The sequence below is a fragment of the Accipiter gentilis genome, chromosome 33 (assembly GCF_929443795.1).
Source record: "Accipiter gentilis chromosome 33, bAccGen1.1, whole genome shotgun sequence".
Taxonomy (NCBI): domain Eukaryota; kingdom Metazoa; phylum Chordata; class Aves; order Accipitriformes; family Accipitridae; genus Astur; species Astur gentilis.
Window position 1 is genome coordinate 6,574,553 of NC_064912.1, and position 21,520 is coordinate 6,596,072.

Below are 21,520 nucleotides of genomic sequence, written 5' to 3' on the forward strand. Positions count from 1 at the left end.
TTCTGGGGGAACATTTTTAGCTTTCCAGCACAAAGAAATATGTAAAGATGGTATTTTCTGCTCTTCCTTCCCATCTTCCTCATCACGAAGTGTAACAGGAACTGACTGCACTTCAGTCTATAAAAAAATACCAGAATATGAGAACTGCTAATTTTCCTTTAAGTAAAATCTGAGTGTGAGAACTAGGAATTACAGAATCAGGCATTGACAAATACAGGGCACTGAAAGTCACTTACGGCAGATTTTATTTTGCACTACTTTTGGCAGGTGAACTGCAGAGATGCCTAGTGAGAAGGCACATGTGGAAATTCCTATGATTATGTACGAACCGCACCATGAACCCTATGCGCAAGAACCCTCTGCACCAGTGTACTGCAGCCAAGAAGGTAAGCAGGCTTCACCAGGAGGGTTTTAGAAAGAGCACCCTCTTGGTGGTTGTGTGGCAAACATTGATAGTTGGTTTCCAGAGTGTAACTGAGCCAACTCATAAGGGGCGCAGCTTTGCCAAGACCTGATGGGTTTAGAAAGTGTCTGTGCCAGGGCTTATAAAACCCAGGGTTGTGATAGGCAAGCTGGTAGGATATCCTAATAGAAACATCACTTAAAATGACAAAAAATATTTTTGTTGGTTTAGTTAATAATTTTTCAAACAACACATGCTTTATTGGAAAAGGAATTGCAGTTGTATCTCTACTATAATTTCATATTCCTAACAAGAAAACGTTCAGCCAGCAAACTTTGTACATGGACGGGCTATGTCTTGCTTAAATTGTAATGTAGTTTTCCAGAGGATTGGCCTTATCCCAAACGCTCCTGCTGTCCAGAGCTGCCCTCCCTAGATGAATCAGTTCTGCAGCCAGGTTCTATAGGGATGAAAGACCCCTCCCCATTGCTGTCTCATGGGGAAACATCATGACTGAAGTGCTGACAATTCAGCTCAATGACTAGAAGCGGGCACCGACAGCTGCTGCTCTGCTGGGTTAGCTTTTCCCTCTGAAACTAGGCATTGCTCTCACACCTACACAAGTATCTCACAACACTCCTTTGTCTTCTGCCTGTTCAAGCCCACGCTCATTGAAAGACAAACCGAGGTATCAGTGATTTTACCTTTGTTACCTTCCTGCTATTGAGGAAACTGCCATTCAACAGACAGGACTGGAGCAAAAAATCAGACTGGGAGGTCAGAAGGTGACCAATAAGGGTCGATGTGTCAGTACTGGGCCTCTAAACTTGACTCATTTTTAGAGCATTTTACTCTATCAGCTATCTCTAAATATTTTTGTCTTCAAAGCCCTCTCTGGCCTCTTTCTAAACTCAGAAGAGCTTGCAAGAGGTTGGGGAGAAAAAGTCTCACTTGTGAGCTACTCAACCAAGGGATAGACACTCAACACATCTAACAGCGAGTTGCAGTGTCTTGTCCTTGTGCATGAAGCGGGTCCTTCACAAAAACACACTGAGTGATAACTCACACATACTAAGCACATTCCTCTTCTAGATCGGAAGGAAATTCTTTACGTTTTAATTTTTTACAAATTTGTTTTTCCACTAATAACACCCCCTCCAAAAAAAACCCCAAACCAAACCCAAAACCTAAACACCCCATGACCACCATTAAACCCAAATGCCATTGCAAATCTCTACCACTTTTGGCAAGCCATTCTAGGAAACATTGCTAACATTTTTTCAACTTTGCTATTGTATTTTGTCTCACTCTGGAATATTCCATTTTTGTATCCCATTCTGTATACGTGTGGGCTTATGCCCTGGTTGGACTCACATTGTTTCTGAAAGGCTCAACGGTGCAAGCTGGACTCCCACGTCAGGGCTGCTCTGCTTGGGGGTGAGGGCTTCTCTGACACTGTGCGGGCTTGACTTCTCATAGGGACTGTCCTCCTGCTGCAGCCCAGTCTCGTAGTTTGATACCACATCCATGCTAGCTGACTGCAAAGTTTTATACATTAATTTGTTTTGAATGTATTCACGAATGTATTTTTTTATACATTCATTTATTTCACGCTCAGGTAGGCTGATTACATTCTTAATTTGTAAGATTAGTAAAAGAACTAAAAAAGCATGAGGTGTCTTAGTCACCAGCTTCCCTTCTCCACAACAAAACAGAAAAGATCTTTAACGTTTTTCTAGAACAAAGGGGATAATGAAATTACTTGGCTGGAAGCTGAGGACAGATAAAATTCAAACTAGAAAAAAGGCTCTACATACTAATAGTAAGGATAGTAATCACTAGTTAGAGGTACTGTGGATTCTTTATCAATGAAGTCCTTAAATTAAGACCAAGTATTATTCCAATGTTATGCTGGAATAGCTGCAGTTACTGCCTTTGTGTTGAAAAAATGATTTGGTTTCTCGTTTTATGTTATATAGAAAGCAAGACTAGCTAGTCACTGTGGGCTCTTTTAGCTTTAAAAATGCAGCAATCAATTCAGTAGCGTTTTTCACCTGTCCTTTACTTCACTGAGCCATGCCAGACCTCCCCTGCAAGGCACCTCCCCACACAGCTTCTTGTCAGACTCCAAACAGGGCTTCCAGGAGGCATAAGCTGTACGCATTTTTATGTTTTGCCCTGTTTTCTTTGCATAGGGGCTTATGAGTATCCTTCTCCCCCACCTTACTCCTGCCGAGAAACAGCCACCCTTGAGCAACCAGGTAAGTGCCAGGGGACTCTGTTTCTGACAATGTTTGTGGTTCTACATGCTAACAAAAGTGAAACGTTTTTAGTTTTAAAATCAACAGAGAAGACAGAGTTTTGTCACCCAATCGCAATCTAAGATGCTGGAAAATTTCCCTAGAAATGTTGGAAGATAAACAAAGATGAGAGACTCAGACTTGTTTTTACAGCATTAGCCAATCTACAGAAGCACCCAATTTTTTTTAAAACCAACTAGGAGCTAGGACTTTCAGAACAAATCATTTTAAGTCCAGTTTATTTAGTTGCTCCTGTTCTAGTCACCTTTATGTAAGCAGAGAGCTTAAAGGAGACACTGAGGAAAGGCTTCAAAGAACAGTCAGATAACATCTCTTACAGGAGCGGAGATACACATTTTTAAAAATCCCTAAGACCAGCAGACAATTAAACTCAGATATGCTATATCCTATCTATCTAACAGACAATACCTTCCCATTCCTGAAGTTTTGCTTCAGGCTACAGTGTGAATGTACCCTAAACCTATTCTGGGTGCTTAAAATTGTATTTTTTCACTGAAAACACTTCTGAAAAACTACCCTTCATGTACCTATGAGGGGCGTGCCCCTCAAGTATGACAGAGTCAGGTCCAGACTGAAAAAACACAAGGGAAGCTACAGACTTACTAACTGGAGACAGCACCAGCATCTGACTGATGACATTTGTATGTTGGAATGACTATTTTGATTAATTTCTTGTAACTACTAAAAAGTTGATCCAGAAAGCTCCTCTATATCCTTCAAATATCTTCTTCAGCAAGAACATGCATTTTCATATTATTTTAAATATCAGAAGTTAAATTCTCAATGTCAGAGTACATCTGCTAGCGGGTGGTAGAGACTGCCTGACTATGGGGGATTATCCCATAGGCAATTCCCTGTATAGGTGCTTATCCAAGTAAATACTGGCTGCTGGTAGAAGCAACATATTGGGATACACAGAACAAGCAGTACTGTGGTTCTTATGAATATATTTGAAACAAATAATAATAACATAGGCACCTCTAGATCAGCCACATTAAGAAGCCACATTCTCCAATTAGGACTTTATAACTTGTAAAATATTTCCTGTGCTTCTAATTTTGCTGCTTCTCATTTCCTCTTGAACTCAGTTTACTTGGTGTCTCAGCCTCCAATCATCGTAGCAGGAATCTTCTCAAGCAAACCAACATCCACAATATGCCCTTCCTGCCGCCAGCACATCACCACACAGGTCACCTACAGACTGGGCAAACTGTCTTACCTTCTGTGCACCAGCTTGTGTATGGTTGGGTAAGCTTTCATGTATACTTTGAAGATTCTTCATAGCAGAAGGTTAAAAAAGAATCATTAAAAAATAAAAAGTTCTAGCTAGTGCTTATATAGACAGTTTGCCCTTCTTTACTTGATAAAAAGTCATTCTGTCCATTCTAGATGCAGTCATCATGGCTACAGGAGATGCAAACTTGCTAAATTTAACCAAGTATGTTATTACTTTTGGTAATACTTTTCATAAGACAAACAAAAATTAGTACAAGATTGTCCAATTCCCTCCTGTAATTCAGAATCAGGCTCAGAATCAGACTAATGCACAAGATGTTAGCAGTGAAGACGATTAATTTTTTGGAAGATACTTTAAACATTAAGAGACTTGGGAAAGAAGTGGATTGATGCAGTGAAAAGGCAGACAGAATAAGGCAGAGAAAAAGCACAGATGTAGCCAGCAGAAAGAAAAGTCAGTAAATCATTCCATGTGTGTCCATCTCTGGCTGTAGGTGCTGTTTTGGATGCTGCTTCATACCTTTCTTCGTGAGGATCTTCAAGGACGCAGACCACTACTGCCCATGCTGCCAATTTCATATTTATAGATACAAAAGACTATAGAGACAAAGTTTACGCAACCAGATGATGTCAAATCTCTGTTTCCTAATAGTTTAAGATTCTACACATAAAACTACTGCTAAGAAACATATATGAATAGGCTTAGGTTCTGCAGCTCCCTTGCTAGTGAATCCATCTGGAGTTTACCATCACGTGGTTGGACTGACTTTAATACAAAAAGCCTTGAAGACTAATTTACAGTGTCACTTGAATTTATGCTCTATTTGAATCATCATTCTGAGCTGTGAAGTGACCAGCTAGTGAGTACTTCAGCGCTACTACTACTCCTCTCAAATCTCCAACCCAGCTGGGACACAGACTCTTCTGGAATTTTCAACCCACCAGTAACCGAGAGATTTGGACATGGACATTTTAGAGAAGCACTTACCTTCTATGCACTGGAACTGACTGGTCGGGATTTCATTTCTCTCTGTTCTTCTCCTATGGGACCCACCCCTGCAGGGCTGTGGGCGGTACAGTGTAGCTGATTATTTATACAAAACACGAAGTTATGAGACTATCTTTACTGTGTTATATATGAGGTAAAAAATTAAACCTGTTATCATTAATACTGGCAAAACGTCTCCTGTCTGCACTGTTTCCTTCTCACTACAGTGCGTCATCTCCCAGACAAGGACTTAGTAGGCTTTATGCTTTACAGAGAACTTTCACAGTTCTCATCCAAAATCCCTTATCTCGTAAAATCAGATCTCCATAATTATCTCCTCAGAAGGTGCGTAGACCCTGCTCAACACTGACAGCTGCAGCGACTGCTGCTGGTTTTGGTGGCTGGAACAATAAAGAGAAGAAAACGCTGTATTTCAGTGTTTTAAGATCACACGTTTTCACGTTAGTACCATAATTACTGTAGGCAACCGGGACGCATGACACGCAGCACTCGGGCTGCTCCCCTACCACTGCATTTCGTTATGACTGAGGGACCCTGCCCACGCTCTGAAGCTTCTGTAGATACCAGGTCGTTAAAAGAACTTTAAAACTTCCCACTTAGCCTGGCATTGTTTGCTCTAGCGCTGTGTTTTAGCTATTTGGTCAATTTAAGCCACGCAAAGAAGGGCGCGCCCCTGAACAGCTCTTTGCCAACAGCGACTCCGGACTCCTGGAGATCCTCCCAGGCCAGGCCTATTTGCCGCAGGAGAGGTTTGCCGGTTCCCCGTACCCCGCGGCTGCCGCCGCACAGGGACCTTCCTCACCGGGCACTACGGGAAGACGCCAGAGAACCGGGCGGGCTCCCCAGGTTGCGCAGCCGGCTGGGGACCGCCCGCGCTGCTCTCGGAAGGGCCCCGGAGCGGAAAAGTCCGCCCGCGGGGAGCGGCAGGCAGCCCAGAGCCCTTACTAGTTCATCTTCCGAAGGGAGGGCCACGCCGCTCCCCGGTACCCTTTCCTGCAATTTTTAGACAAAATCACGGCCGATCGCGACTTCCGGCTGAGAAAGGGGCCGGGCCCCTCCCGGCGGCGGCACCTTCGCCTCAGGGCGGCTGAGGGACGGAGCGCGCGCCGCCCTTCCCTTCCCGCCCCCTGGCGGGGCGCAGGGCGCGCTCCCGCCCCGCCCCGCCCGCGCTGGGCCTCGCGGCGGCGGGCGCGTCCCGCCGCGGGGGGGCAGCGCTGCGAACGCGGCTCCGCGGAGGGAGGCGGCGGCGGGCGTACCGGGTTCGCCGCTGACCCGTCATCTGACAGCGCCCCGGGCGCGCCTGGGTCACGGACACGTTTTCGTTGCGATTACAAAGCACGTTTTGCCACGGCTTAACGCGTGCGTGGTCTTTTGCTTCAAGAAGGACAGGAACTGCGGGCTTTGGACTGCAAGACACGCGGGGAAAAAAAGTACACGTGGGCCAGCGTAAGTAAAAGCCCTTAAAACAACCGTTTTCCAGGCAAAGCAAAGCAATGCATGGAGCCAGCTCGCGTTCGTGCCGGAGCGGAGGCTGACCTTGCAGCCTGGTGGACACCACAAACTGAAAAAGACGCGCCGCCCCACTGGAGAAGATGAGGACAGCAAAACCAAGCGATACTGGCGGAGAAAACTGGGGCCAGGAGCCAGGCAGAAACCGTTTTTAGAGCAAGCGCAGGGGGATTTAGCATTCCACACATCTTGAGCTGTAAGGCCCCAAATCGACGCTGATCAGCATAACGGAGCCCGAAACGGGACTTTGTGGTGGAAGGATCCCATACAGCAAACCCTTCCGCGGGGTCTCCTCAGGGCCTTGGCACAGGAGGTGGCCAAAGCAAGCCGCTTGGAGACAAACTGCCCATCATCTGCGTTTGAATTATTTTTAAATTCTATACACTTAGAATCTCACAAGCTCTAAGAGAAGTACAGGCTGGGCAGTGCCATTTCTCAGGTGAGGTATTTCTATAAAGGAGCTTTTACGATGACTCCACGGCCCTGCGTGAAGCCCGGAGCCAACGCCTCGCAGCCTTCTCAACCCAGGGAGCGGTGCAACGACGGCAATTCCCAGAGCAGCGGCCCCAGCCTTCACTCGGGACTAAGGCCAGTAACTCCCCAACCGACTCTGACCTAATGGGAAATAACACCACAACGATTAAATCCACAAGCAGCCATGCAGATGTCAGCCCAACAGGTTTTGTACCCTTTCACACATTTTTTTTAAAGCGTTAAGATTTTTCTTCAATTTAAAATCTGGCTGCGAGACAGCAAACTTTGCTGTTAAGTAGTGGTAAGTAACACATCAAGCCGGTAACATTTAGGAGGAAAGGTGCAAAAACCAGAAACACATGAATATACACATAGCCAAGAAATTATATATATGATTTACGATATGCAGGAGACATTTAACAGAGGTAGTCAGAACATTTTTCCACCAGTGTTTGAAGGCACAATAGTTCAAACCGGTATTTCATAGAAAAAAAGGGCTTCCAGCTTCAGCCTGGTGGTTACCAAATTTAACTTCTGCCATGTTTGGTACGCAGCTAACTTCAACATCACCTGGGACAGAAATTAAGTTGAGCATAGATTTGAAGGCAGATTCGGGTGTATCACACGTGAACATATTTTCCCCTTTTCCTGGCCCTAAAGACCAGGCTGGTTTAAAAACCGACAATAAATGACACCACATCGCTCTCACACCAAACACCGACACTCTTCACCTCAATATCCAAATGCTTGTTTAGTTCCCCTGAGACAAAACACAAGAGTTCAAAGCTTGGAAATTGCCACCGAAGTCACCATTCACCTTCTGGCCAGCTCTCCCTACACGATGAATGTCATTCTTGACACACAGTTTGGCTAAATTTTCCAACATTTATCTCTTTGATCTAAGCAAAACCACCCTAACGTCTGAGCAGCCTATTAAGTTCTGCTCCCAATCTTTTCTAAAATGAACGGACAAGACACCAATCCAGTGTTTATCCTAGTCTATTTTATTTACAATATATACAGTTCCTACAGAAAACGATTTCTCACAAGGGTTATTAAATAGCAAAACCACGGCATAGCTCAGCTCTGGGCGCTGACGCCTGCAGCCAAGCCCAGAGCCCGCAGGACAGGCTGGTCCAAGCTCCAGTGAGATGCCAGGGCGGGATGCTGGCGTGCCAGCTCTGGAGGGGCAGCAGCTGAGGTAGATCCAGTACGCAGGAGGCACTGCACGCTCCGCACGTCCTGCGGTACGACATCGGCCCGATCCCTCCGACGCATCTTGCGGCAGCACAGATTTGTCCTGGTGTCGCTAAGCAAGCCTTCTTGTATAAAGGGTGGGTTTGTTGGCTGTCACTCCCTAGTCGGCAACTATGTCACCGGTGTGATTTGCTTAGATTTCACAGAATGCTTTGGACTCCTTTAGGATAAAAGGCACTATGTAAATCTACAGGAACAATGCTTGCTGTTTTCGTAGGGAGAATTCAAATGGGCCATTAACATCATGTTGCTCTGATGCTGTGTACCATGAAATGACATCCTTATTGCTTAACGCTTATATTATCATTAACTTAATTTAATGCATTCACTGTCTATTATCCAGGTAATTCCAAAATCTGAATAAGAAATGGAAAACATGGTAATTTTGAAGGCTACTCTTGTAAATTTTTCAGAATGAAGTAAACTAACATACTGCACCTGAGAAAACCTCCTGTCTTCCTCTTCTCTTCGTAGGTGTGTGTTTCCACATTTGAGTAACAAGTTACTTGTGCTCCAAAACAAAATTTCATAAAAAAACCCTTCAGTTATTGAAAACTGCATACAGAATACCTTAATATATCGTCTTTTCAAAACCAGTGTGGGAACAGCACATATTCTGAAGCACGTAAAAACTAGTCATCTAAAAATCAAAAGGCACCCAAAATTTACTTTGTTAGCAATATTTTCTTCTGAAATATTGAAGTATTGTGATTTCTTAAGATATTCCCTAAAAGCTGCCAACATCCCATAAATTAATCCGAAAACTTAAGTGACATTCAGATACAAGCTCAATTTTGTACCAGTCTACCGTAACATTAAATTCACAAAATATTACTTAGTGCTTACTACTGCTGACCAGAGTCTCTGATTTTACAGAAATATTTTGAATACAAATCCTACAGTTACCAAAAGCCTGGAGAGACGATCCCAAGTACTAGTTAAAACGCCACTTGGATGGTGGTGTAATTCTCACCAGTTCAATGCAAGTACAAGTCAAAGGAAAACTTTATCCACTTAAGGCATGCCATTTAAGCACTTCCCTCTACCTGTAACCTATGCACTCGGATAACAAAAAAAAAAAAAAAGGTAAACAACTAGTTTGCCTTGACAAAATAAGAGACTTTTAAAAGCACTGCAAGTTATAAATTAAAAAGAAATCCAAGCATACCTAGAACTTGAGCAATTAATTCACTTTAAAGCTAAAAGAATGAAATAGATCTTAATATTTTATTTAAAAATACTTGCTGGTGCTTTTGGTAATCACCAGAATCCATCTCAGAAGAAAGTATAAAGGCCATCACATGTACACAACCCCTACTACATGTTTATTGATAGGTCTAAGAAAGGGAAGCTTCTAAGCACTTTCTGTTTTGGTTATGAATACAGGGAACACATTACGGTGGGAATCTATTACTCTTATTAAGAGAGCTTACCTTTAGAGACTCCAGATTTCACTTTACACCATTTATAATATTAGACTTGAGAATCTGGACCACAAAATTTTGTACAGGCAGGCAGAGTCAAGTCTACCACAAAGACTCTACTACAAGCTTTACAAACAAACTAGTAAAATAATTTTTCCATTTGTCTTATTTGTACATGGCTCCTTCCTGGAAAATCTTTTATTTGTTAAGGTCAAATGTGACTAGTTAGGAGGTAAAAAAAACCAAACCAAACAAACAAAAACCCTCTAAAACTCAAAACAATTAAACACAAAACCCCACAAATTTTCCCCAAAACAACCAATGAGGGTTATACAATTGTCAACACTTAAGAAAAAACCCCACACCTTTAGCAAAACCTCACAAATGAAAACACTTCCCAAAACTCTATTTCCAAGGAGAGGAGAAATCTTCTTCAATGTCCATGTCATCACTCACCGAAAAAAATTTTATAGAAAATTTTATTCAACATACAACATTTTCCAGCAAAAAAAGGCAATATACAGGAAGAGTTGTTGTACACTGCGGCTACAGAAACAAAATAAAATACTGGAAAAAAATGTAAAATTAAGTGTGAATTGCTGATTCTATCTTTACTGCACTCAAAACTAGACACGCAGCTGGCATTAGCTCCAAAATAAAAGGAAGCAGTCTGGGGACTGAAATAAAACTACACACAATGAATATCAACATCAGTGAAATTCACTTGCAGACTCACCCAACAAAATTAACCTCCAAGTGTTAAATTGTACATGTTCATTCATTAAATATACAATTTCATTTTTTCTTTTTTTTTCTTCTTTTTTCTTTTTTTTTTTTCCTCCTTTTTTATACAAAGTCAACAGCTTACTAAACACTAGTGAGCATGCCCTCTGTGCTAAAAGGCTATTTCTTGTGTTTTCCCCATCTTTTCCCATGTTAACTAAATTAATGATATTTATAATCTTTTCACTTGCTTTTGCCAACTTTTGAATGTCATTCTATTTGCCAGAAGATGGCATAATAAATCACAATGGTATTTATCAATGGTTGAAAATTTAATAAAAAGACCCAAATATCTCTTTTTAGGACTTGGGGCATCCACTTGGCAAAACGGGATGCAAAGTAGTGACTAAATTAAACGAAAACTAGTTTATTAAAAAAGATTCTATGCAGCTGGAGGAGACAAAAATCCCGAATAAGTGCCAACAATGTACACAATGAAGTAGAGATTGCTATTTATTGATGATGTGAGTTTTTTGCATTTACAAATGCACAAAAATGTCATTTAAAGTATAACTGAAGGAAATAAATCTGATGTGAGTCTAAACATAAGACTTACTAGCTGCAGTGATGGTTAACACCATACCGGGAAGGGCAGCCAGCCAGCTTATGCCATCTATGAACGTACTACAGACAAATATTTTGCCAATGTCAACTGTTCTACTAAACTCTTCCCTCATTATGCTGACAATTGCCTTGCATTACGTTTACCATAAAATAACTCTCATTGGCATCCAAGCTTTATAAAAACACCTTCATTTTGCTCAAAAAGGGCAGTCAATAGATACAGAGAAGCCAAACTGAACAGCCTCAACAAAATAAAATTAACATCAGCAGCAAATCCTCTTGCTGAAGACTTCAGATATAGTGCACGTGTACCAAAGTTCTACAGTTGTTAAAAAGGTGCACACACACACTTATTTTTGTCCCTTGCCTTGACAATCTGGTTAAGTAAGTCAGTTATGGATTTTAATAGCTTTTTCAAGGTAAGTGTAGCGACTTCTCTTTGGGGCTTTATTGAAATGGTCAAGCCCTAGCCATGGCCTTGGATGAGACATGTTGCCTAGAAAAGAAAAGAGAAAAAAAATAATGAAGTTTTAAGACTAAATTGGAAAGTTTCCTTTACAAAACTACTCCTGTGTGCCCTGTTCACAGTTTGCTAGGAATCACAGGGTACAGAAGAGGTCTGCAGAACAGTCCTACAGTCAACAGCCAACAAGGCAGCTTTCCTGACCACTGCTTTCCTTCCAATAACACATTTTACAGCTGTTTCTGGATCAGGTAGCTGGTTTTTTCCTCTTCAGTCACTTACAGGAGTTTACAGCAGTGAAGTATGTGCTAAAGCAACAAAACTACTGTTACAATTTCTGGCCACAGGCACATCAAAGTACCAGCTTTCACCAAACTGCTGAGCCTGTTTGAAACAGGAAGGCATCATCATAAGTATGATAACCTATAGTATTTGACATATTGTAAGTTATCTCTGCCATATTAAGTTATTCTTATCACCTGGTTTAAGTGGGAATATTTGTTAAATTCATGTAAAATGCAAATAATCAGTTAATTCAGAAATCATGTAACTGACCTCCTCTTATTTTCTGAGAAAAAAAATTTAGTCATATTTAGATTGTAAGGAAAACATACAGATTTTTTCACTTGTTCAACCCAATATGGTTTTATCTACCAGTAGTTTTCATGAAAAACCACAATCCGCGTACATCTTGCAAATGGGAGAAATTCTCTTTTAAGATGTCCTCAATGCAGAGCATCAAATGTTCTTTGAAGTGAATGATAGAGGCAGAAACTAAATAGCCCCCAAGCAAGAAAAGCACACTCCTACATTCAAAGCCATCAACTTCAACCACTAAAGCATAAAACACTTGACCTTTTTGTTTGCCTGCATCTGCATTTTTGGATATATTTTCTTCAATCAAAATTATTTGTCTTTTTGTTTGACATAATGATCAATGTCAAATATAAGAGAGAACTGCCAATCTTGCTGAGATCACTTGAATGTCTTTTAAAGAAAGAAATGAAGTTCTACACCGTTAGCACCAGCACAATCATTGCTAGAGTGCATCTTTTGTAAAAGCAGAGGGAACACTATCGACATCAGCTACATCACTCAAATTAAAGAATGCCAAACCATTGGTTCAATCAGTCCAGCATGTGTTAAAATTTGGTACCTGTAAAAATGCATGAGCCCCACACCTGGAAATACTACTTATCTAAGAAGGCATTTAGAGTGTCATATTATCAGCCCATAGTAGAATTTCGGGGGTGGCAGGGAAATTAATTCTATCAAAGTGTATTATACCAAAGTGGCAATTTCCTGTAAACTCAAATTAAAACCCTTTCATCTCACATTCCCTACAACTCCTACAAACAGTTCAAGTTCTCCCTTTTCCAATTTCTGCCCTGTTCTGTACTTCTGACCTAGTTACCTGGCTAGTCTTTCACGTTGTTTTGGCAATACTGGCTCTGCTTTGCTCAAAGTCCGACAGTTTGTTTCACACTATTGCCTTCCCCTTCCCACCCCCAGAAAGATGACTCACAGAATAAAATCAGGACTCTGCCTGTTCTGAGCACACAAGAGAGAGTTTATCTGTCCATGGAGAGATGTCCACCACCAAATTCATCACCCAGAGACCCCTCACAACTAGTGAAGAAAAAGAGGTCCCTCCAGTGACACATTTCTCTGCTCATGGATGACTTGTGCAGATGCAGGCATTCAAAGTTTTGGCAAGTCCCCTCATATTCACAGCCATGAGCCATAAACCTGGCTGTGTAACATACCAGTGAGAGGAATTTTTTGCTAGGTTCTTGCAAAGTACTGAAAAATAGTACTGTAGGTTTTGAAATAAATGGACAGTTACAGGATTTCTTTAGAACTGTTACATAAATCCAGAACACAGCTTGAAAAAAACCAGAGAAAGTTTAGCCCTAGCACAACCTGCCAACAAATACCAAAGGTCATAATTGTCAGAAAAATAGAACTGCAGAGAGCAGGTTGTCCTCAATCTCATTTCTACCAGACAGAGCAGCTCACAAAAAGGAGCACTCAGCTAAGCTAGGAGGAAAAAACCTCGATGAATTCAAGGCTTTCAACACAGCCCTGACTGCAGATTCAAAGGTGCCACTCCCAACTGGAACTCTCAAAAGGTGACTGTGGTGGAACTCCTGGAGGATTAACCTGGTTTCTCCTATGTGTAAATTCCTCAGAGAATAGAGCTTTATATATTAGTCAAGTAAACAAGATGGTAGACCATCTACAGACAAATTCAGAACAGAGCTGCATTTGTAGCTTGATGAATTATCTCTTAGGAAAAGAAAATCTAAACAGCATCCTATTCACATATGTAATATTCTTGTTAGATTCTTCAGATTCATTGAAGATGCCAAGAACGAACAAGAATTATCTTCAATGAACATGAGAATTCAAATACCTCTTTGCAGCACACTTAAAATAAGAATCTTATGAGAATGCACCTTAGTATTTTTTTAGGAATAACACAAGCACATACTCCAATAACAATGTGAGAATCAAGCGTACAATGGAGCAGATGGACAATATAGATAAGGTGCAACTGACGTAACTCTCTTCTGTAAAGTATATTAAACTTATATTTGACCCATTTGGTCACTCAAATGCAGACTTTTAACTCACAAGGAAACAGATTATCAAGTTATTTATATGCCTATAAAATACATATTCTCAGACTAAAATATACACTTAACACTGTTACGTGTGCACACAAGTGTATATAAATACTTGTTTAGTTACTACATACAATGTATTTCATGTTGGAAGAACAAACTCTGCATCCTCAGTTAAGGATAATGACATTATAACTACTAGAAGAGCAACTTCAGCAGGTCAAAAGAATAGTCAGGTTGCCTAACAACTCACCAGGTTGGGGCTCAAAATCTTTCAAGTTCACTTCATACTCATCTTCATTGAGATATTGGTGTCGGCCCATCATTACAATTGCAAATTTAAACTATGAAAAGGGAAAAAAACAAAACAAAACAAAACTGGTAAGATACCACATTAAAATAAAGCCTTCAAGTCTAATTTCACAGTCTAACTTGCAGCTGGTTATAAGCAGTATTCTTCAGGGACTGATAAAGGCCAATCCTGTTTAGAATCTTCATCAACAACCTGGATAATGGGATAAAATGAATGCTCAGGAAATCATGAACCTGCATCTGGAGTACTGTGTCCAGGTTCAGGCCCTCCAGGGAAAAAGAGATGGCAACAACCAACTGCAGCAAGTCCAGCAATGGTCTGTGAGACAGTTAGGGGGCTGGAGCCCATGGCATACAAGAAGCTAAGGGAAATGGGTTTGTTTAGCCCAGACAAGAAAAGGCTAACAAGGGGCATCTAGTATTCCACCAACTGAAGGATGTTACACAGAAGCAGACTCTTCTCAACGAGCTGCACAGCAAAAGGACAACAGATAAACTACCACAAGCTGCAAAATGAGAAATTCTGATTACATGCAAGGGGGGTGGGGGGAGAAACGTCTTCACAATGATAGTGGTAATGCTCTAAAATACAGTGTCCAGAATGTGGCAGAATTCCCATCCTTGGGAGTTTTCAAATTGCAGCTAGGTAAAACCCTGAGCAACCTGACTTAACTTTAAACTAGTTCTGCTCTGAGCAGGAACCTGAAGTGGGTGGCCTCTAGAGGTCCTGCAGCATGTAAACTTTTCTAGGTTACTTTAAAGTTTTGCCAAATATCTCTTTTGAAGGAGGACAGAAATACTACTCTTACACACCCTACCTGATTATTCCCAGAAGAAGCACTATTTAAGTCAAGCAACTATTCCATTGATTAGAATTTACACTTATCACAAATCTGTGGTGTTCCAGCTTCTTAAAATAAACTCATTTACGGTCCACAATCAGCAATAAAATCTCTCCCAACTTGACATTACCTTTTCAAATTCTTTTTCTTGTATGTCCAGCATTGTCTGAATCCGCTTCATAACCTCTCTAAAGTGTTCACCCTAATAATTACAACAAGATTTTTAATGTCAAAAAAATCTAGGAAAAAAAAGGATGCTGTTAGTATTTCCTGCTTCAAGCTTCATTGAAATATGGTGCATTAATCTCTCAGTTATTTACAGAATTACACAAGTATCAACATCATTCACTACCATACGGAATAACAACATAAAACAGTTGCTATAAATTCAGCAACTTTAAGTCTTACTGATTCATCATTATGCAAACTGTCCCATAAATCGACCAAGAACTGCTAATGGCTTGTGCAAGTCAGGTTAAAGTTAAGAAACATAGTTAGAAGATTAGCAGCAAAATGGGCATTTGGGAAAAAAATTTTACATATCCTTTCTAAGCATATTACTTTTTAAAACCTCTACACCTGTGATGCTCCCCCTCAATTAGTAACTTTTTATAGTATGTTTCTGCATGCTGTGTATGTAAACTGCCCCCAAAAGTGATGGATACCATCAACATAAAGATCAATAATATGTATCAATTGTCATAGACAGGGAAATGCAGTCAGTGCAAATGGTTTCCACCAGAAATCAACACACAGGTTTTACTCTACATTGGTCAAAAATATGGAAATATAGTAGAGTTCTATGGGATGCAGAGATGCAGACGTATTTCTCATTCCAAAACTTTTAGAAAAGTAGGTAGTTTTCATACAAACTAACATATATGAACCAGAAAAAGTTTAGAAGCAAATTACTAATTGCCCCCACAAATATACTTTGATATTAAAAGAATCAGTGTGACATTCAGCTGGAGCAGCACCACATAAAAACTTAAGAATTTTAATTAAGCTTTCAAAATTAGCTTTCACTTTTGTATTAAATTCCAGACCTAGAAGATAAAGCACATCAAATTACAGACATTATAAAATGCAAAGTCATCTTAGAAAATGTTGAAGAAAGCTAACTTGGTTTTCGTAATCATGTGTCTCAGTCAGAAGCCAAGCAACCATGGCCTAGCCACTTTTGCCAACAAGTCTGCATCACAATTACTTAAGTGGTATTAGAAACAGGATTCTAGTTTGTTGTTTTTTTGTGGGGGTGGGCATCTGCAGGGCTTTGGGGAAGGAGGTAGTATTGCTTTGATAGCATTTCAAGTCCTTGGCTGATGCTCAATGCATACTTTCTAGATGTTGCACAGGCTCACTGAAATACTAAATCTGTATTTGCAAAAGATAACTGAGATGCTAAATGATTTAACCGTAAAAAGGCATATATGGGGCAGAACCCTTTTATAGAGGAGCAGTACTTTCCTATATACTTTTTATATTAATTTCTTTGACAGTGCTTTAAGAAAACATCATCAATATAATCCCATGGGGAGAAAAAGAGGCATACTGTACCTGGTGTATCCTCAGCAAGAATGGAATTCCAAATGTCCCAAAAACCTCTTTGTGGAAATGTGCCACTGTGATTAACATCTCGTTTTCTTTATCTATATCTACCTGGTCCAGAGGAATTTCCTAGATCCAAACATAAAATTATGACTGCAATCAGCTAAAACTTCCCCAAAAAGTAACTTATTAAGTAACTAAAAGCATAATTGATGTACTGTTACTGATGTAAAACAGATCTATTTAAAAACAATTAAAACCACCATGCTGTTTGACAGTCTTTTTACAAGAGTCACTCATCCCTGGCATGACAGCATTTCAGCTTCCCTGATTCAGTAAATGCTCTCCCAGCTTCCTCAAATGGCTTTTTGGACATGAAATCTTCTATCAGCTGTAGTAGTAGCTGATAGCAGTATCACAGACCTCTTGTCATCTCCTTAGTATAGTTTACACTGGAAACTTTCTGTTTTTAAATTTCTGATCTTTGAGGCAAGTTACCAGATTTGAATGATGAAATGTTTAGGAAAAAAAATCACCTAAATATCAAAATTTGGCTCAAGAAGCTCAAACTTAACAGGAAAGGAAAGAAAGTCTTCTAGAATACTTAAGTTTAGAGTATGAAAGTGGGTTCAAAGAATAAACATTTATATCACAAGTCCTCAAACCAACCTTGGAATTATTGCTAAGGCAGCAAATGTCCTATGGGCAAGCCCTTGCCAAGTCTTCCTGTATTGTTACAATAAACATACATAAAAAATTAAGGAATGACATCATTATAGGTAAAGAGATGGAACAGAGGAAAAATTTTAGAAGTATTATCTTTAAAAATACATATATATTATCATGTAATCTAGCTTGCTGCAAAGATCAGAGTATTTGAAAATCAGAATCCAGAAAAGGAGAATTACCACTGGAGAGTTTCTTCTCTCAAAGTCAAGTTTTAAAGTTTCTTTAAGAAAGTAATATTTACCTCTATTCGAAACGTTCGACTTGTTGCAGGTGACAAACACTCTAACAGCTCATCTTCCTGATGGACACCAATTATTTTGTAACTTACAATTTCTAGCAGCCTTAAAAATAAACGAACAGGAAAAGCATAAAAAAAAAATAAACAAAAAATATTTAAAAAAATCAATGCAGCACTTCTTTCTCTAACTTTGAGAAGAATTAGTGTAGTCAGGATGTAAACAGATGCTACTACTGTATTTGTAAAACTTTAAATTCAGTCTTTAATATAAATTAAGCTGTAAAGTTACAAGAGGTTAAACCACTTCTGGCTCATGGCAAAAAAAGCCAGTATGCGCAATTACAAGATGAAGGTTTTTAATTTAGATTGTTTCTTAAACTCTCTTTAGATGACCTCACTTTTCTTAACTCCTGAGAAGTGAACAGCATGAAATGCTTCAATTTGAAACAATTATTAAATTGTGAGTTAACAAATGCAATTCATGAAACTTATGCATCTCAAGGATGTAGCTTTATGAAATACAAAACAAATAATTATATAAAATTTATATTCATAGTTAATAAGAACTCTCTTAACAATGTGACTCTGGAAGCTTTTTACTTCTAACATAGTCTCAGACTTCATTAATGGTTTCCACAGTATTTTAAATTCTATGGATGCTTTTCTGCATAAAATTCACATGGTCACATAAAAGAAATCAAAATCTTCCAGCTTTACCTTAATTTCCCTGAACCTTTTTCAGAGAGTTCTACAACTTTTTTACATTCTTCTAACAGGTCTCGCACACACCCATGCTTATCTGGATATACTGTTATTTCCTATGGAATTTGAAACAGAAAAGTTGTTAGAAAACCTGAAAATGTAAACAACCATATTAAAGCACGGAATACACTGGATTCTTCATTAAAATTTCATTTTTAAAAGATAACAATTACTAAAGTAAACATCTATGTTAGCTTCAAAATTTTTGTAAGAACCAAAACAATTCTTTTAATTTTTTGGTGGTTTGGGCTTTATTGTTGTTGTTGATTGGTTGGGTTTTTACATAAGATACAGCTTCGTTCTAATTTTGTGTTATTGAGGGACAACAGTGTGAACCATCATCACAGCCATACCAGCTTTGACATAGAAATGATAGCAAGTGTGTAACAGCCAGCTTCACTCACCTCTTCCCTAAACTGGCTATTTAGCCATATGCATTTAAAACTTCTTCTGTTTTCAAAATCAGTTATTTTCATTTTGAGCTTAAGGAAGAAAAGAAAAACACTTTAGGCATACTTTGTATGGGGCAGAATTATTTTTTTTAAATTTGCACCAATAAAAACAAAAGACTCTTACCTGTTGATAGTAAAGTTTTTTGGGCTGCCTAGGCTTGAAGAACTGCAGAAGATCTCTTAAAGTACCTTCATAATTATGTCTAAGAGGATTACCAGGGCCATCCCTATAACTACAGAAGGAAAAAGAAAAACATAAGTATCTCTTTACAATCCATCACTGCTCAGTAAATCGAAGTACCAAGTACATTTTTATTCCTGGCTTCCAGTTTTACATAATTGCTAGCACAGCCTAAGCAGCATTATATTCAGTGCTTTAGTGATTTTTAAAGACAGGTGAGTGTATGGGACAGAAATACCATTCACTGTGCGTGTTCACTCTCTTGGATGTTTACAAGCTCACCTTTAATGCTGCAGGGTGGCAGACCTATATTCCTCTGAAACTACTAATATAGCAGCACATGCTTTGGATTGTGAAAGGTTAATTTGTGGAGCCATATGACACAGCAAATTCCAGAGTCACCACAGCACTGTAAACTATAAAGAGCTACTCAAATTACAACAGTCTCATTGATGATGAAGGGAGATACCTACAGGTTAATAAAGAGCAACCTACATTTACATGAATACAAAAAGATGGTGTAATTTGTGTGTGTGCATTATTCCTACATATAACTAATATGCTGTTCTCTGCTATAGTTTTATACAGATTCAAATCCAGTTTTACACAACTGTGCCTGAGAACAGCACTTCAACCAGAAATGTCCCTTTTAGCAGCTGTGAATTTGTTAGATCATTATCATCTTCATTAAACCTCATTTGCAGACTTTGGGGGAGGTGGGGGAAAAATCAGTGAAGCAACTCCTGCATTTAAACCTGTAAAAATCAGCAAAAATCCTGCTTTTATGTGCACTTGTTTCTGCTCTCCTCCATTCCAGAACTCTGCATTCACTTTAACAGCACTTGCATTAGCTTAATAATTTGTCCCATACAGTAAGGCTTTGAATTAATGATTTTAGAAATTTAAACAATGATCCTTTAAAAATGCATCTTTTTTCAATGACACCTACTAGCACTCTTCTAAAATGTGCAATTCTTTGAGGCTCTAGAGCCAGCTGTTGCAATACTTAAAACTGTCTATGCAACTTGCTGCGCATGCCAGAATGCTAACATTTTACTGGTAAAGAATTAATTAACAACCGGGAAAAAGCCACCAAGTAACTGCTACCTATCTATACTTAGGCCAAGTATTTGGGCTAAGTATTTTAAAGAATAGTTTAGACACAGAACACTAAGGATATTCATCTTACCCTTGGGACTTGAAAAACTGTAATAGCATTGGATCCGTATTAAGTCTTTGCGCAACTGTCTTTGCAACCTGCAAATAAATTTTTTTGTAAGTTCTGAATTATTTCAGACAATTATGACATTGCTCTACAACCATACAGTCATTCATTACACATCAAAAACATTATGCTACTGAAATTCTGAGAGACGCACTATGTCTACTTCTAAGGCAAAATAAACTAGCATCTTTAGCTTCTGAACAGTTGACAAAGAATAAGCTGGGGGGGGGGGGGGGGGGGGGGAGAGACTGTCTGTTTTATTACAATAAATCACTGTCACCAAAAGGCCACAAAATCCACAATAGCTCTACTCCTCTTTTGGTTTGGTTTTGTTTTGGGGTGGGTTTTTTTTGTTTGCTTTTTTGTTTGTTTTGGTGTGGGGTTGGGGGGGGGGTTGTTTGTTTGTTTTGTTTTTCATTATAGTATTAGTGAAAAAATAATTAAGACTTGCTCTTTGAAAATTCCCACTATTCTTTAATTTACTCCAAGGAAGTTAGTTTGGTGGGTAATATCACCACATTATTCTCATCAGTATATTTCATGTCACTGCCTCACTAAAAGCATGGGGATTCCCTGTCTATTTTTCCCTCACCAAAAAAAAGCAGTCCCTATAAAAACTTACATTACAAGTGAAAATGAAATAAAAGAAAGTGAGTTGCTGAAAAACAGACAATGAGAACAGGATAGCAAAAGTCATCCATGACTTCCCCTGCGTAGGCAGGTGCTCAAAGTTCCTGCCTTTGGTGACAGAAAATAAACTGTCTGGGTTTTCTGACAAAAGCAACTGCAGGAGAACTGTAGGGAGCCAAAACTACTCAGGCTCTTGATAGATCACACCAACCTTATTTTATTTTTTATTTTTTTATTTTAAAGTTTCACTGTCCAGCTTTCCTCTTCTAGACACCCCCAGCTACACTTTATGAACACCACAGGTTTGATCTGTTAGTGCCACTGAGCATTAAACAGCATTGTTTGAAGAAAGCAATGAAGTTTGGTCTATAAAATGAATATGGTTGGTGATATTACAAGCAGAAAATAGGTATCACTAGATTCCCAAGGTATTTTCCTTTTAACAGCTAAATAAGTGAGCAAGTTTTACATGTCACTTAGAAAGCAAACGCATAATTTCATTAGAATATCATTTCCCTGACTGAGCAGAAT

The 21,520-nt window shown here is 39.4% G+C and overlaps 2 protein-coding genes across 2 annotated transcripts in view; one reads left to right on the forward strand and one right to left on the reverse strand.

Moving 5' to 3' along the window:
• The first annotated feature begins 280 nt into the window (after window positions 1–280).
• LITAFD (LITAF domain containing) lies at window positions 281–4,563 on the forward strand. The gene is made up of 4 exons (XM_049791751.1): window positions 281–386; window positions 2,599–2,664; window positions 3,813–3,972; window positions 4,455–4,563. Exons 1-4 carry the CDS (start codon window positions 281–283, stop codon window positions 4,561–4,563), a joined length of 441 nt encoding a protein of 146 aa, XP_049647708.1.
• Window positions 4,564–7,935: 3,372 nt separating this feature from the next.
• The window catches only part of USP7 (ubiquitin specific peptidase 7), a 77,234-nt gene continuing 63,649 nt past the window's right edge, over window positions 7,936–21,520 (reverse strand). The window contains exons 23-31 of the mRNA XM_049835568.1: window positions 20,324–20,391; window positions 19,078–19,186; window positions 18,906–18,983; window positions 18,457–18,557; window positions 17,743–17,842; window positions 16,782–16,901; window positions 15,355–15,426; window positions 14,324–14,414; window positions 7,936–11,476 (exon numbers count right to left, since the gene is read on the reverse strand). Coding sequence (XP_049691525.1) covers window positions 11,370–11,476; window positions 14,324–14,414; window positions 15,355–15,426; window positions 16,782–16,901; window positions 17,743–17,842; window positions 18,457–18,557; window positions 18,906–18,983; window positions 19,078–19,186; window positions 20,324–20,391 — 846 coding nt within the window. The 3' untranslated portion in view covers window positions 7,936–11,369. The remainder of the gene's footprint in view (window positions 11,477–14,323; window positions 14,415–15,354; window positions 15,427–16,781; window positions 16,902–17,742; window positions 17,843–18,456; window positions 18,558–18,905; window positions 18,984–19,077; window positions 19,187–20,323; window positions 20,392–21,520) is intronic.

Bases quoted from the DNA above. Each gene is read 5' to 3' on its own strand.
- LITAFD (XM_049791751.1), top strand. From the start codon at position 281: ATGCCTAGTGAGAAGGCACATGTGGAAATTCCTATGATTATGTACGAA. The intron at 387-2,598 runs GTAAGCAGGCTT...TTCTTTGCATAG, and splicing joins AGTGTACTGCAGCCAAGAAG to GGGCTTATGAGTATCCTTCT. The intron at 2,665-3,812 runs GTAAGTGCCAGG...TCTTGAACTCAG, and splicing joins AGCCACCCTTGAGCAACCAG to TTTACTTGGTGTCTCAGCCT.